The sequence below is a fragment of the Marmota monax genome, unplaced genomic scaffold (genome assembly GCF_021218885.2).
Source record: "Marmota monax isolate L192 unplaced genomic scaffold, Marmota_monax_Labrador192_F-V1.1 WCK01_AAM20220418_F8-fsc00125, whole genome shotgun sequence".
Lineage (NCBI taxonomy): Eukaryota > Metazoa > Chordata > Mammalia > Rodentia > Sciuridae > Marmota > Marmota monax.
Window position 1 is genome coordinate 7,818,225 of NW_026695235.1, and position 15,328 is coordinate 7,833,552.

At 47.4% G+C, this 15,328-nt stretch overlaps 1 protein-coding gene across 4 annotated transcripts in view; it reads right to left on the bottom strand.

Annotated features, from left to right (window-relative positions):
• Window positions 1-432: 432 nt before the first annotated feature.
• Erg (ETS transcription factor ERG) overlaps window positions 433-15,328 on the bottom strand; it is a 154,506-nt gene continuing 139,610 nt past the window's right edge. For all 4 annotated transcript variants that reach the window (XM_046438906.2, XM_046438904.2, XM_046438905.2 and 1 more), the window contains 4 exons: window positions 10,070-10,138; window positions 9,381-9,437; window positions 8,697-8,744; window positions 433-3,158 (listed from right to left, as the gene is read on the bottom strand). In XM_046438906.2, the coding sequence (XP_046294862.1) occupies window positions 2,638-3,158; window positions 8,697-8,744; window positions 9,381-9,437; window positions 10,070-10,138 (695 nt within the window). In that variant the 3' untranslated portion in view covers window positions 433-2,637. The remainder of the gene's footprint in view (window positions 3,159-8,696; window positions 8,745-9,380; window positions 9,438-10,069; window positions 10,139-15,328) is intronic.

Here is a 15,328-nt window from a genome sequence, read left to right on the forward strand (position 1 = left end):
AATAACTGAATTTGAGGGAGGGGTTTTGAGAAATCTAACTTAAAACATCTGTTAGAATTGAATATGATAATCATGTCTTGTTTTTATTATTTTGCTCATATTACAGTCTTGAAAGGGAGAATTGAATGATTAGCCCAGCAAACTTGTATTTCACACGTGCAGAATGTAGGTGAGCCTTGCATTTGCATTCCAAAATAGAAACGAATGCTCTTTTCCATTAGGACTGTCTGGGTCGCTCCCTGCTGCCAGCTTTTACCCTGCTTTTCCTCATTGTGTCCTAAGGAGATGCAGGCCCTCTGTGGGCCTTTCCCGAGCTGCTGCAGAATGATTGATGGTTGGGCTCCTTTCCATCCAAATAATGAGGGATGTCTGAAGCTTTGGTAATCGTACCCTACTGAGTTTCAAGACCATTGCCAAAATATGCACAGCACAGAGGTTTGGCAAGTTTGTTTAATCATAGCAAAAGGATTACAAAGTGCAAAACAAGCCCCGAAACCGCTATAAAATGGCCAATTTAAACTGACTCAGGCTGAGAAGGTACACAGGCTTGCTCCTTTTTACAGGTGACTTGCCTCCCGTCTCCAGAATCGCCTTCACCTTGGCCAAGGTGGGCCGCACTTGTGACACAAAGAGAAGGTGTTCAAGGAACTCGAGTTTGGATCACAGAAACAGGATGTGAGAGGAGAGCTGGGAAGGTCAGGCCCAGGGCCGGGGAATCACAAACCACAGTGCCTGACTATTCTGGCATGGAAGGATCAGAGCACTAGTCTAGTTGATGAGGACCCCAGAAGGAAGCTACATGGCAAACTTAGAAGCTATCCCTGAAGTGAAAAACTGCAGCTGTCCATGATGATTCACTGACCAATCGTAACAACAGCTTTTGTTCACAGGAGTGGCTTGTTCACCATTCTGCAAATGTTTTATGATCATAGCAGAAACTAGGGTGATTTGTGGCCAGTGCTGCACTGGAATTTCTCAACTATAGCCTCAGTTTTAGAAGCCTCTTTCCCTTCTAGGTGTACATGTGGAGGTTTCACGGTGAAGCTTTGGGCCCTTCTGTTGCAGATGGTGCTGGGAATCAAGGTGGAAGCAAGAGGGTCAGGAGGGGCACACATCACCTGTCCAACATCCTGTCTGCTTGGTCCCCACTGGCATCAGTTCCTGGACAAAGTAAAATTGTAACACAAAACCCACAACACTCAGCACAAGTTTCTATTAGGCAACTTTCGTCACTAAAAAAGTGCAGATGCAGACTCCTGTGTAAATCTGATTTGCCATGCTAGGCCAAGCTTATTTTATTACATACATTCTGCATTCTAAGAACTAATAACTTCATGTTGTAAACATTAAGCATACAGAGTTAAAGTTCAAGGCCACATTATATCATTGATTGTCTCTTTTTTTTGTGTCGTGTGTCTTTGGCTGGCCGAGATCAACTCGTAGTGTATAAATGCATAAGTTATATAATTATTATATAAAAAGGAAAAAAAAAACACATTGACTTGTATACTTCATTCTGACAAACGCACAGCGTTCGCGACTCGAAAAGGAAAACTGGACCCCCACCTCCCCAAAATGCCTTTGAGATCTGATTGTGGTGGCCAGAGGCCAACTCTTACCTGACCCTGTGGGGCACAAGGCCCCTACAGAATGCTGAGGTCCTGAACGTTTCTTTAAATATCAGACAATTCCAGTTAAATTTTTCTTTTGACAAACAAAGAGATGGCTGTTTTGGTTCTTAATTCTACCACTCCCCTTCCTCCATTACACTGGGTCCTTTCTGGTAACACTGGGTTTGGTATAACACTGACTACATTAAACCTCAGGTCTCCACGAATAATCTTTCTCCACCAAAAGTGTCCTAAATCCAGTCTTTGCTGCTTGAAAAGTCTCTCCCACTCCTCCTCTCCTCCTCCTCTGCTTCCTCCTCGTCCTCCTCCTCCAGCCCTCTGTCTACCATAACACGCCCACTCTATACACATCCGCAGTCCCACCATTTGGCTCATAGTTCCTGCAATCCTGTAAAGGAGATGGAAACTTTGGGTTGTCTTCACAGTTTGAGAGAGCTGACAGCTGTCTATCAAATGGAACAAATCGGATTCCAACTGATGCAGCAAATGCCGAGGAGCCCCGGCAATGTCTGTTGCGGGGCCACAGTCTCTCTCGTCTTCTTGTTTTGGCTTTGATATGTTTCTATTTTAAATACAGGTAGTTTTCCTTAAAATGACATTATAAACGGTAGGTTAGGCCAAGACTGTGTTATCTCTATTGCTTTAGTTTAAACCTGGGTCGCATGAGCGGGATCCCACATTCTACTCTACAGTTCATACACTACTTAAGGCCACTTCCTTTGGCACTTGTCCTCAGGACTTCCTGCTTGCTGCACACAATGTCTTTGTCACGGTTGGTCCACAGATCCTACATCCATATGCATTACACTTTGAGCATCTTATTTCTGTAGTAACACTTTAGTAACTCCCTCCCGCCATGAGTCTTTGGGTCTCTTCCCTGGCTCCCTTCCCCAGCCCATCAAGCTTCTTCCTCCGGCTTGAGGCACTTCTAATTCATGTTCTCCGACAGAGTTTGTGGCAATTGATCGGCGATTGTACACTGTTGGGAAAGGCCTCCATCGAGGGGTTAGTAGTAAGTGCCCAGGTGGGAAGGCATGTGGCCGGCGGGCAGCCTGGTGTTCGGGTATATGCCCCCAGTGGGTGAATTCCAGTAGGGGTTTGGGGCAGCAAAGAAACTGGAGGATGTGACGGGGAGGGCTGGAGGGTGGGGCGCCACAAAGTTCATCTTCTGAGGGTGGGCGTGGTAGGAGCCCATGTAGGGGAGGTCTGAGGGGTACTTGTACAGAGAGGATTCTGGCGGGTGGGGCTGGAGGGCCTGGGCGATCCCGTGGAAGTCAAACTTGTAGGCGTAGCGCTTCCCGTGGACTTTGGTCATGATGTTCTTGTCGTAGTAGTAACGGAGGGCGCGGCTGAGTTTATCATAGTTCATGTTGGGTTTGCTTTTCCGCTCTCCCCAGCGCCGGGCCACCTCGTCGGGGTCTGTCATCTTGAACTCCCCGTTGGTGCCTTCCCAGGTGATGCAGTTGGAGTTGGAGCTGTCAGACAGGAGCTCCAGGAGAAACTGCCAGAGCTGGATCTGGCCACTACCTAGTGAGGAGGGAGGACAGAAAGCACCAGTGAGAACAGGCTCTGAGCGGTGGGCACCTGGCCCGGGACAGCAGCTGGCGTTCTTCCCATGCCACCCAGATGCCCTGGGCCAGGCCTTCCCCCATCCTTCAGCAGCTGGGGTGTTCCTGCTCTTGTCCTGTGGTCACCCACTGCTCCAGAGAGATGGCCTGGATGGACAGGGGCTGCTCATCTCCCCAGGTGTCCCCTGGTCAGAATGACCCAGGAACTACAGGACAGCCCTTTGCCTCAAGAACGGACCTACACTGTAGGTCTGCTCCCCACTCCCACAGGACCAGGTGGAAGCTGGGGTCCAGATTCAAGGAGGCTTTAAGAAATCTGGAACCTCCTTAGTCTCCACGCTGCCCGACGCTGCTTCCTCAGCCTTCCCTGTTGAGAACACGCCTTTGACCATGACTGGCCCAGTAGCCTCATCCCCAGCTCGACACCTAGGAAGCTGACCTTGGTCATTCTCAGGCTCATCTGAGAGATCCAAGTCCCCTATGGAATGCAGGAAATTCACATGGGGCAAAGTTCAGGTTGGTTCCATCCATTTCTGACTTCCTTCCGAGAACAGCCAGGTCAGCCTGGTGTTTGGGGGATGGAAAAGCTAATTTTTCCTATTTTCTAAGGCAGAGAATGCCATTCTGTGGATGGTCATAATGACTTAATACTATTTATATTGGCTAGGTCAAGTGAAATAATAAAAGTCAGATTTCGGAAATGAACATCTAAATGTTTATGGAAAAAAATAGAGAATGGAAGTAAACACTGTTATTTCTGACAAAACATTTTGCTGGTGCCCAGAAAGCAATTCTGTCAAAACTTTTCCTAACACAGAATTAACCCACTCAAAATGAGGAAGTTCAGAAAAACGTTGGCTCCATTTCAAACCAGATCACCCATTTCCAGTACAGAGGCCAGCACAGGGCAACGGAAATCCACGTGCTGGCCACACCGACTGTGAAGCAGTGTTCCCGAGAGAAACCCCCCAACGTTACACTGCGGCAAGTCCTTCTGGGCAGCAAAGGAGACCGGCCCAGAGTGCTGCCACTCAGCTGCGAGGACAAAGTCGGGATTCTCTCCATCCATCGCAAGCACATAGAGATGGCCTTTGGTTTTCTTAAATCAGAGAAATTCCTGGCCTTGTCGTTCTGACCACCATGCTACAGTGCTTTAAGTCCACTCACGGCTCCCTAAGGAGAGGTGATGTAAGTACTGACAGCCATCACGAGCCCAGAGAAGCTGAGCTGTGTGGCACAGGCTTTAGAAGCTTTAAAATGGATGAGAGGTGGGTCTTCTCAAAACCCCACTACAGAATTATCTTGGGCTTAATGCCAAAAAAAAAAAAAAAAAATTACCTTCTTTAATATGATAAATAGGATCAATAGATGTGATAAAATGATTAAAATAACTTCAACTGGCAACTACTCAGGGAATTGATGTCATGTGAAAATCAATGATAAATTTTTTTTCCCCATAAATTCTTCCCATGGCTCCCTATATAATTGTCCAACTCATAAATCCTTGTTTCCACTTTGGCTACATGGAAGTGGTTGTTTGTGAACTCATCCTTACTATAGCATCGTGAGAAAGGTCAGCTTTTAAAAAAATACATCTATTCTGGAAAAGATGGTCTTTAGCCTGCAGTACATTTGAAACATATTAACAGCTTGTAGCTCATCGCAATGGAAGTCTCTGCTTTTTCGGAACTACATATACAAACTGTTCCCAATCAAGTTGTGTTCCTTCCAACATTTCATTAATATGCATTTTTAAAATACAAAGAATGGTATGAGAGAACCATATGGTTTTAGTATATATATTGTAACCAAAGGATTAAAACTTGAAAAAAGAATTCCACAGTTGACCTGGGAATAGGAAAAACCATGGATGTTTGATTTAACAGTCTAACATATGCTTCACTATAAACATATACAGTTGTTTGAAAATAAATATTCAGTGTCAACTTGCTCCCATAGAGCAACTCCACAGATCTGCATAAACACACAGACCTGCCTACACAGCTCAAAGAGCACTTGGTGTCTGTTCAAGCATTGTCGTCACCTCTAAGAAATGTGTCCCTCACCCACTGCCCCCACCAACATGATGGGAGGGAACCAGTGGGGGATTGTGGGCTCATACCTCTCCTGCCTCTGAGGAGCTAGAGAGTGGGGGTCTACATCCAGGGCAGGAAACTCAAGCTGGGCAGACAGGCGTGCCAACGGCCTGCTAGGCCACTTCACCCACTGACTGGCAAGGCACTGGGGTCAGGCCTAGGAGCACCCCAAGGCTCTGTGGAACCAAGAGATAGGGGAGCAAGATTCAGCAGCTTCCAAACCTGAGAATTAAACTACAGACGTAAAACTCAGTGCAAGTTTGAATGAACAGCATAGAATTTAACACGCTATTGGCCTCATTAATTGCTAAATTTAACACTCTGAACCAAATGCTTTGCATTTCCAGTGTAGGCCTCGAAGGCTCTCACTGTGCAAGAACCCTCAAGGACACACAGTGGTAGGTGACAAGTCACTGTTGTCTCCCAATAGTCAAGAAAAAGAGGAACATCCTAGCAACGAAGTAGAAACTTAGCAAAAAGGGCAAGAAACTAAACAGTCCCCAAAACATAGCAAGGCAGAGTGTTGCAGGTGGACACTGTCCCACTGTCCCACTGAGGCCTACAGCCCTCAGCTGACCAGAACCAAGGGCATAAAGAAAGCGAACAGCATGCCCCAAGGTGGCAGTGGTCTGGGGCCACTTTTTACAGAAGATAGAGGCGGCGCAGAGAAGCACAGCACAGCTGGACCCTCTGCATGGAGGCAGGGGTGTCCCCATGGGAGCCCCTTCCCTGAGCTCTAGAGCTGGACGACAGGTGAGCATGTGTGGGCCTGGGCTGCTCAATCTTGGCTCTGCTGCTCATGGGACTCTGGGGAACTCCCCGGCTCTCTGCACCTCAGTTGTCTCTTCTGCAAAGTGGGTGGGACAGCAGAAGGCCCACCTTGCAGGTCACTGTAAGAATGAACTCAGTTCGGGAATCTCGTTATGGTTGTCTGGGCTGGAAACCAGAGTGAGTAAAGGTGTCTCTTCACTGAAGAGGAAGGGGACTTGCCCAGCAGCACTCTGCTGGCTCTTCTGACGCTTAAGATATTGGTGTTCTCGGAACTTCCTGAGATCCTCTGAAAGCTTACTCTGGGCTAGGCACTGTCCTAAATCCTTACAAGTGACAGGTTAATGCCCATAGAATCATGAGATTAGCCCATTGGAGCCACAGGACACTGGAGCTCAGAACTGACTTTGTTGCCCACGGTGGGCAGAGGTTGGAACCCCGGCCCCAGGTTGCCATGCTCAGTCCTGCACAAGCCGTTGCTCTCTGGCCTGGCTTCTGCACACCCCTCCTTAGTCCCTCAGGCCCTGCTAGGACTGTCCCCTCCCTGAAGCTTGGTGAACTCCCACTGGAAAAGCACATACTCCCATCCCCTGACAAACAGCAGGACTTCCCCAAGAAGCCTCAGCAAAAGCAAGGTGCTAAGCAAGTTGCGGGTAGTGCGTGCGGGACCAGAAACAGACTAGAGACAGGTTTCAAAGCAGGCCTCCCATCTTTTTGGCTGAGTGACTCAGGGAGAGTTACTTGACTTCTCTGATCCTCTGATTCTTCTTTTGTAGGCTGGAGATAACAATCTCCCAGGGCTGGCAGGAGGCACAGAACAGAAGGGCTCAGAGGCATGGTACATCCTGTGGGGGCATCTGTGGGAGCTGCTGGACTGCTGTCTCACACGATGGATGGTGTGAGTGCTCCCAGAGTGCTCAGCTTCCACACGCTCCGTCTTTCTAAGCTGTCCTTAGAACACTGCTGGCAGATCCGTCTTCCTGGAGCATGACTGATTATAATCCTCTCAAAACACAGCCATTATTTTTATGTAAATGGTTATGAGCCAGTTGCAAATGGAAGGCAGAGCAGAGGGATGGGGAGGGACCCCTGTGGAGACTTGGGGTCTTAGAGAAAGGAGCCTGCTGCTCTGGCCTGGAGCATTATACCGACCTGCATCCGAGGCCAGGGCCACCTCTCTTGACTCCTGGCATTCAGGGACTCTAGGCATCATGGATGAGCTCCTAGTTTGAGCCCAAGGCTAAAGCAGTGAAGGAAACAGTCCTCTCTAGCTACTCAGCTGCTTAAAAGGCATTTGTTGAATTAATTAGTGCTGCCCACAATTCCATGTCAAAGAGCCCGTTGCTGGTGTTCTCCAAGCAGGGGTTCTTGAGCGGGGAAGGCCTCCACCTGAACCTGAACTTGCTGGCGTCCCAACCCAGTCTGCCTCAGAGTTAGGCAAGGCACACTGCAGCCTGGACTCGCCCTGTGACTGACCAGGACATCTCGCACTTGACTGCTGCTGAGAACGTGCCCCAGGTGCAGTGCACGCCCGGGGGCCTGCACAGCTGGTTCTGATCTGAACACAAATGGGACGATTGGGTTGGCACGGAAACATGAGGACAGGTGATGTGCTGTAGCCAGACGCTGGCTACAAATGGACCAAGGAGGCATTTAAACTCCTTATTCTAGTGTTTAGATTCAGAAACAGAGGATGGAAGAGGGTCCTACTTTGAAGTCTTGTGGTTGTCATTAAGAGTCTCCTTTTTAAAAAAGATGAGTTATTTTATCTGCATGTGTGATGGATTGAATTGTGCCGCGCCCCCCCCCCCCAAATTCACATGTCAAAAGTCTTAGCCCCAGAACCCTAATTCCTATACCTGAAATGTGTGTGACCCAAATCCACCCATCACAGCCTTAGCCCCCAGAGCCTTTGTTTTTACAGAGATCATTAAGTTAAAGTGAAGTCACTGGAGGAGGCCCTATTTCAATGTGACAGGTGTCCTTATAGAAAGGGGGAATCTGGACACACAGACACATAAAGAGGGAAGATCATAAAAAGAGATACAGGAGCTGGATGCAGTGGCACACGCCTGTCATCCCAGAGGCTCCGGGAGGCTGGGGCAGGAGGATCATGAGTTCAAAGCCAGCCTCAGCAAAGGCGAGGTGCTAAGCAACTCAGGCAGACCCTGCCTCTAAATAAAATACAAAGTAGGGCTGGGGGTGTGGCTCAGTGGTCGAGGGCCCAAGTTTAATCCCCGGTACAACAACAGCAACAAAAAGACATCGAAGGAGGGAGTGAGGCCTGTGGCAGGTCCTCCCTCACAGCCCCCAGAGGCTGCCACCACGCGTGTGGACGTCAGACCTGCAGCCTCTGGAGGATTCTTTCTGTTATTAAGCAACCTGCTCCATAGTACTTGTTACAACAGCCCTAGAAAAGTTACAGCTTAGATTAGGTCACAATGCTCTTCAATGAAGCTAAGAATCTTAATTTATACCCCGACCTGTTTTTCCCCTAAAGCAAACGATCCAGTGAAACCTGAGACTACAGTTTGTTCAGTTGAAGGAATTTCTCACCAGTACACGCTTGCCTTCACAACAGCCAAAACCACCTGAAGAGTAATGTGTGCGAACAAAATCATCAGATATCTCACCTGGGTTAGCAAGGCGGCTACTTGTTGGTCCAAGAATCTGGTAAGGATCTACAGCAGAAAGACAAGAAGTCAGATCCAAAGGCATCACTGTGACTTGGTACCCTGAGTCTTCGGGCTAACAGAACCGATTTCTGTATTTCAGAACAGAAATCGTTCCCTGTCCCCAAAGCACCTGCCTCCATCTCCTTTAGGAGGTGCCACACGGAATCCCAGAGATGCTTCTTGCTAAAGGCTTCCTAGGTAGTAGCAGGACTTGGATTCCCAGATTCCCGAAACCCGGCCCACAGCTCCCTCTAACCCAGGACCAGAACAGGGCTATGAACTTGTGCTGAGGGCCCAGGCTGGCCATTTCAGCTCAGGGCCACATGGACCTTCCTCTGCTTTTCCACCTGGCACGTGAAATCGTCCTGGCCCTGGGGCACCCGGCACAGGAAGTAAAGTTAAATGAATCTGTAGATCTCAAAGGCAGCCTGCACACAAATACTTTTTTTCCCCCCATTTTTCAGCAAAATCTCAAGTCATCCCAAAAGAGCGGACAGACTGTTTGGCCCCTGGTTTATATATGAAACTGTCGCAAAGAAGAAAGACATAAACTAAGTTCTTTTCAAAGATGGCATGTTTTAGACATTCCCTGCTGGGCCTGGGTCCTCTCTTATGCCCATCCGGAGGGGTCCTGAAACATACCTAGCTGAGGACGTTGGTCTTCAGTTTTGGGCACTGTGGAAGGAGACGGCTGAGCAGCTGGAAATTCAAACACACAAAAAGAGAACTGGCTATAACTTAGGTTTGGTTTGGCCACTCGTCTTTGATGTTGTTGATTACATAATGATTCCATCAATTACTTTCATTATTAAGACAATAATCTGACTCTTTTAACAAGAAGCAACTTACGGTGAGGACAAATTTCCCTTTCCATGAGATCAAATGAAGACATTGTAACAAAAAGAAGGATTTAAATTTTCCATTATTTAAAAATTTTGTGACTACCTTATTCCTTCCAAAAATAAAAAAAGGAAGAATTTGAGACGTTTTACAGAATAGGAAAAAAAAATGATTCGTAATGTAAAATAAACAGATAAAAGAGAAACCATCAGGAAAATAAAGTGAGGCAGAGCCAAAATTAAGGAAAACACCAGTCATTGGGTCTGTCCTCAGACATCTTGTCAAACACGCACCTCATTCCCTCCTTTGTGTTCCGAAGGTAGGTCTAACCCAGAGAATCACAGCATTTACAGTTGGTTGTGCTTTGTTGCCAAAGGAATAAGCCAACCACTTGTTGAAAATCATAGATTAATTAAATTGTCATTTACTCCATCAGCAGTCACACACACCTGGTGACATGCAGATCAAGGCAGAGGGAGACAACTCTGTACCTTTTGACTGAGGGGTGGGGTGGCCATGAGTGGTCCAGGCTGATCTCCTGGGAGGCTCATAAGGTAAATCTGGAAAGACAAAAAAATTGACTCAAAAACCCAATAATGCAATTTTTCTAACAGATTTAAAAAAAAGATTTTATGTTTATTAGAATAAACAGCTTATAAGAAAGTCTAGTAATAGAAAGCAGCATTCAAGCTATGTGCCATAGATCTTGGTTCTATGTACAAATTATACTTTTGTATATTTTGTTGGCATAACAAAATGTACAAAATTATACATTGTCTTCCATTTATCTGAAAATTCCTATTGGCAGATTCCTCCGGAGCTTGTTGACTCTTCTGAAGCATTTTTTCTCCAATCAGAGGTCGAGGCCATGTTAAAGTTGTTTTTTGTTTTTGTTTTTGTTTTTTACCACCTAATTTGTCCTGCTTGCATCTTGGACAGACCCAAATCCACCTCTCTATTGGATGACCCTCCCAAACAGAATCCACAGCTTAGCTGATTCACCCACTTCTTGTTTGTGGTCTGCACCAAAATCCATCAAGAGGCATCTGGACTCCTCCTTCCCATCCCTAGGAACCATTGCTACCTTCGATCCTCACATTTGTGAGTTGACGCCCGTGGTTTCCTCCCATTTTTCCATCTGTTTACAATGCCAGTCGTAACTGGTCTAGTTATGTTTCTAGGCAAATGTCCATTCTTTCCCCTTTTCCAAACAAATTTAGAATGTCTCTAAAATTAATTGTATGAAATGAATTAGAGGACATCACAAGAACTACAGAATTGCCCCACAACCTATTTAATGATGACCTTCAGAGCTAAGGACACGTCAATGAAAATATGTCCTGGATCCTTGTTTCTTAAACCGTGGTCCACGGACCAACAACATCAGCAGCACTTGGGAGTTAGTTAGAAATGTCAAATCTTACTCCACGATTTCTTCGTGTTTGTGTGGTGATCTCACTTGTCCATAAACCTCCATTGCACTTTGCAGAGTAAATCTAATAACTGTGTTTCTGCCTCCTCAGTGTGAGTTCTATTAATGAGCACCAAGACTCTATGTTATTTCAAGTTTCTTTAAAAAATATATTTCAAAAATATTATTATGCCTGCTCTCACTCACTATGCATATGCAAAGCTGTTCCTCCTGCAATCTGATTACAGAGTCATTTCACAACTGCTTCTTGGATCCATGGGCCTCAGTTCAATGCAAATGCCAACCTGGGGCCAACTGAAAGCCATAGCCATAGGTGTTCTCCTTCCAGACAGCAGGAGATGGCTATAAAAATCTCACTTGGAGGGCAGGCAGTGCCATCATCTTTAAGCCTCTCTTTAAACAAATCATTTAATCAAATTTAAAAATGGCATTGGGGTGGGTCAGTCTTCAAAGAGCTTGACCAAGTTGCTGAGCATGTGTCTCTTCCTATTTTCATATCCCAAAGAGAGCAGAAGTGATATGTGATGTGAAATCCAACACAGGATTGCCTTAATTTATTTGGTCTGTTTGGCTGCAAGCATTGCGACTGGGGTGGTCTCTGAAACCCTACCCTCCTGAGCTTTGAAGGGTTAGATAATTTTTCTTTTTAAACTTGCTGTTGCTCACTTTCCTTCTCGGCTGGCAGTCTTGCAGGAGACCTTCAGCTTTTCCCACCCAGCTCCTCGGAGTTTCACTTTTCTGGAGTTGGGATTGCACGTGGGAATTACATTTGCAGCCGCTATCAATTTACAACTAAATTTCAACCTAACTCTCTGGGAGCATTTTGCACTGTACAGATTCTTAAAAAAAAAAAAAAAAAGGTTAGCCAGAGTCTCAATATGAGAATTGTCTCAGAAAGAAGACTCTACGAGTAATGCAACATCTACCCCAATTCATGAGCAGACAGGCACATATTTACCAAATGAAAAAGCAAGATATCATGGAAATATGCCCTGGACCCTTGTTTCTTAAACTGTGGTCCATGGACCAACAACATCGGCAGCATTTGGGCGTCAGTTAGAAATGTCTAATCTTACTCCAGACCTACTGAGTCAGATTTGGCATTTTAATAAGATTCCAGGTGACCTGGGTGCACACTGGAGTTTTGAGAAAGCCACCACTCGGGAATTTCCTTGGGTCCTCTTGATTCCACATTCTTGCAGGTAATGATTTCAGAATGCTCTCTGGAGGGTGCCACTACAAATTTCAAAGATGGCCGAGAGCTCTAGAGCGCCTGCTTCTCCCTGCGCCGGGGGACTGTGCCTCGGCTCTCGCTGGCGTCTGTAGGTAGCTCAGACACGACTGCGAACCGAAAAGCTTCGCAGATGAAGTGTGACTGGAAAAACATCAAGCACCAAACTATGACTACAAAAATATTTTCAAACTCTTTATTCATAAAAATCCTTTTTAGGATGAATAAACACGTCCTCTCCTCCCTAGATAATAAGCCGGGGCCTGAACACACCAGACAGCATCGAACTCTCAGCCAAATGCTTGAGACGCCGCTGGGCCCTGATGGACGTGTCCATAAACACGCTGCCACGGCAGATAAGCTCCCTTTTGTTTCCTTCATGACATTCTGGGCTGGCCTTCCTTGTCAGATACGGATCACATGCTGTGGCACGGAGCTGCCCTCTGTGGGACGTGACACTGGCAAGCGCTGACACTGGAGACCGCTGGTGTGAGGGACACAGGGTGATGGCTCTAGCGCCACACCAGGGTGAGTAGTTCCACTCTTGGTCCCCTAAAAAGTGATGTCCCCACGCGTCCTGCCTGCCATTTGTCCTTTAATCACAGCAGGCACAGGATTTGGTAAGGATACAGTCCGTGCTTAGTGTTGGGGGATCATTTCAACACCCTCGTCGTTTCTCTTCAACTTCCACTTTCAAGGGCTTTTGCTCCAATGCCTGGCAGGTTCCGTGGGTGGGAAAGCTGCCCTCTGGCTTCGTTGTGCTCTTCCACCTGCACAAGACAGGGTTTAGGAGCTAAACTTCATCAAAACGACTTTCCCAGGCATCTTGGGGTGACTGTAGAGTATGCTACACACCGTGATCCAGACAAGAAATAATGTGACGGCACCAGGGAGCCTGGCGGGTGCTGCTTCTCTACACCCGAGAGAGATGGAGGGGTACATTTCCTGGGAACAGGATGAGTTTCTGATTCTGGGTGAGGCTCCTTCCCACGGCATCTTCCCAAGACATCAGCAAATCAGGACATCCGGGCTGCCCTTCCCAGGAAGGCTGAGTTCTCACCAAGTTCTCGGCTCTCCTTCCCCCCAGCTCACTGAAACAGAGCACACTAGAAGCCTCCAGATCACTTCTGCCTTTTAAAAGTCCAGAACCAGGATCACAGAAGAGCTCACTTGCACAGGATCCATGCCCGGTTTGCAAAGCCACTGCGGAGGCCCCTGGCAGGGCTGGCTGAGAAAGGAGGAGACTGGCCCTCTCCCACATGCTCGGATGCCAACGGGGAAGACAAACTTGGAAAGACTGAGAGCTATTTCCCAGAATCATTCTATAAACTCCTGTTCAGTGGAAGAGATTGAGGGTCAGCCCTCATGTCATTAAGCTCATCTTTCTTGTCTTCCTCCAGATCTTCCTAAAGTCTTCTAGAATCCTGTTTGCATTCTCTTCTTGCCCAGGTGTGCAATTCTGTGGTTCTGGTATAGCTATGGGGAAGCAAAGAACACCTGGAACATCTGCTAAGATGCAGGCTTTCCACGGCACCTGAGAGCTGGCGCACTCTCCCGCCGTGCTTGGTCACACTGAGCAGCACTGAGCTGAGAGCGCCAATGCAGGGGTGATTTAAGATCCCAAGAAACTCCCAAAGAACAGCAGCTTCCGAGTAGAAATCAAGGCTGTGTGTGCAGGTCACACTCTTCAGTCGCCTTTGATAACATGCAGATGCTCAGCCAGATATCTGAGTTGTCATGGTGATGCAGGAGGAAGGAAGTGCTAGTAGAATGTCACCCTTGTGACAGAATGGAGCTTCGTAGGACTCTCCTATGAGACCAGGCAGACGGTACATCATGAGGTCGAAATACTTTGCAATGTTCTGTGGCTCACACCTGTTTTTATCCTGAGATCTCAAGGGGCTGTGGCTTCAAAAGGAGCAGAATCAGCAAAGGAGAAAAGTGTTTACAGAGGAGGGGGAAAGGGTTTCTGGTAGCAATAACTGTGACAACTCAAAAAACACAGTACTGTACAATAATGACCATAAAACCACAGTATGTAAAAAAAGTGTCTCTGTGCCGATGTTTTATAGAGACTGATCTTAGTGCTAATGCAACACAGGGGTCATGGAAGGTGTGTTTCGAATCAGGGAACTACAGGGACAAGTAGGGGCTAGAAGGGATGAGGCATGAGCAAAGGAGGGGAGCACCGAGCAGAGGTGGCCACCTGCAGGGTCGCTGAACAGTCTTGGCCAACCATGAGGTGGGACTGAAGGACAGGGGCTCTGGAATCAATGATTCACTGAGGAAGTTCAGCCATGAAAAAAGGAAAAGGCAGACTGGGATAGCAGCCCAGGAAGGGGTGACCCAAGGCAGGAGGGAAAGGAGGCAGGGTGGGGAGGGGGCACCAGGAGGAGGACTGGACGGAGACACCCGCAGGTGGAGGGGCCTCACAGAAAGGAGAATGCTATTCAGACTAGCACAGCGGGAAGACCATCATCACGCTTCTCCTACAGGGACTCTGCGGTGAACAGCCGAGTGCACAGAAGGGTCTCGACAGACTTTCTGCTAGGAACCTGGCTTGGTTCAGGGTCAGCACAAGGACGCCAGCCAGGGTCCTCTGTGCCTCATCCCATGAAGATCACAAGGGTGTAGGGGACAGGAACTTGGGGTTCTACTCCCAGGTTAGAGTCTAAGAGTTAACAGTCATCTCTTCTGAAAGCCACTGACCACAGGGACAGGGCTAGATTCCCAGTGGTCCTTCCTCCGTGACTCCTGCCACTCTGGGGATCACAAGTACCAGGCTCATTCTCCCTGAGGCCCAATCCCAACCTCTTAGGCCCTGCGGCTGAGTGGCTGATTCTTTGGCGATGGCTGAGCCACAAGGTCAAATCCCTGAATCTGGCCTACAGTAATAGTCCTCTGGCTTCTCCAGTCTGATTTACATTCTTTACAAGTCAGATACCAATACTTGTATGTATTTTCATAATGACAGAGGTAGTAATCAAAATGGGAATTTCTAAAGACAAATCGAGTCCCAGAAGCAGACTGTGCTAATAATAAGGGAACAGTGGAAGTGTGAGACCGCCCAAGTCTGCTTAAACGATG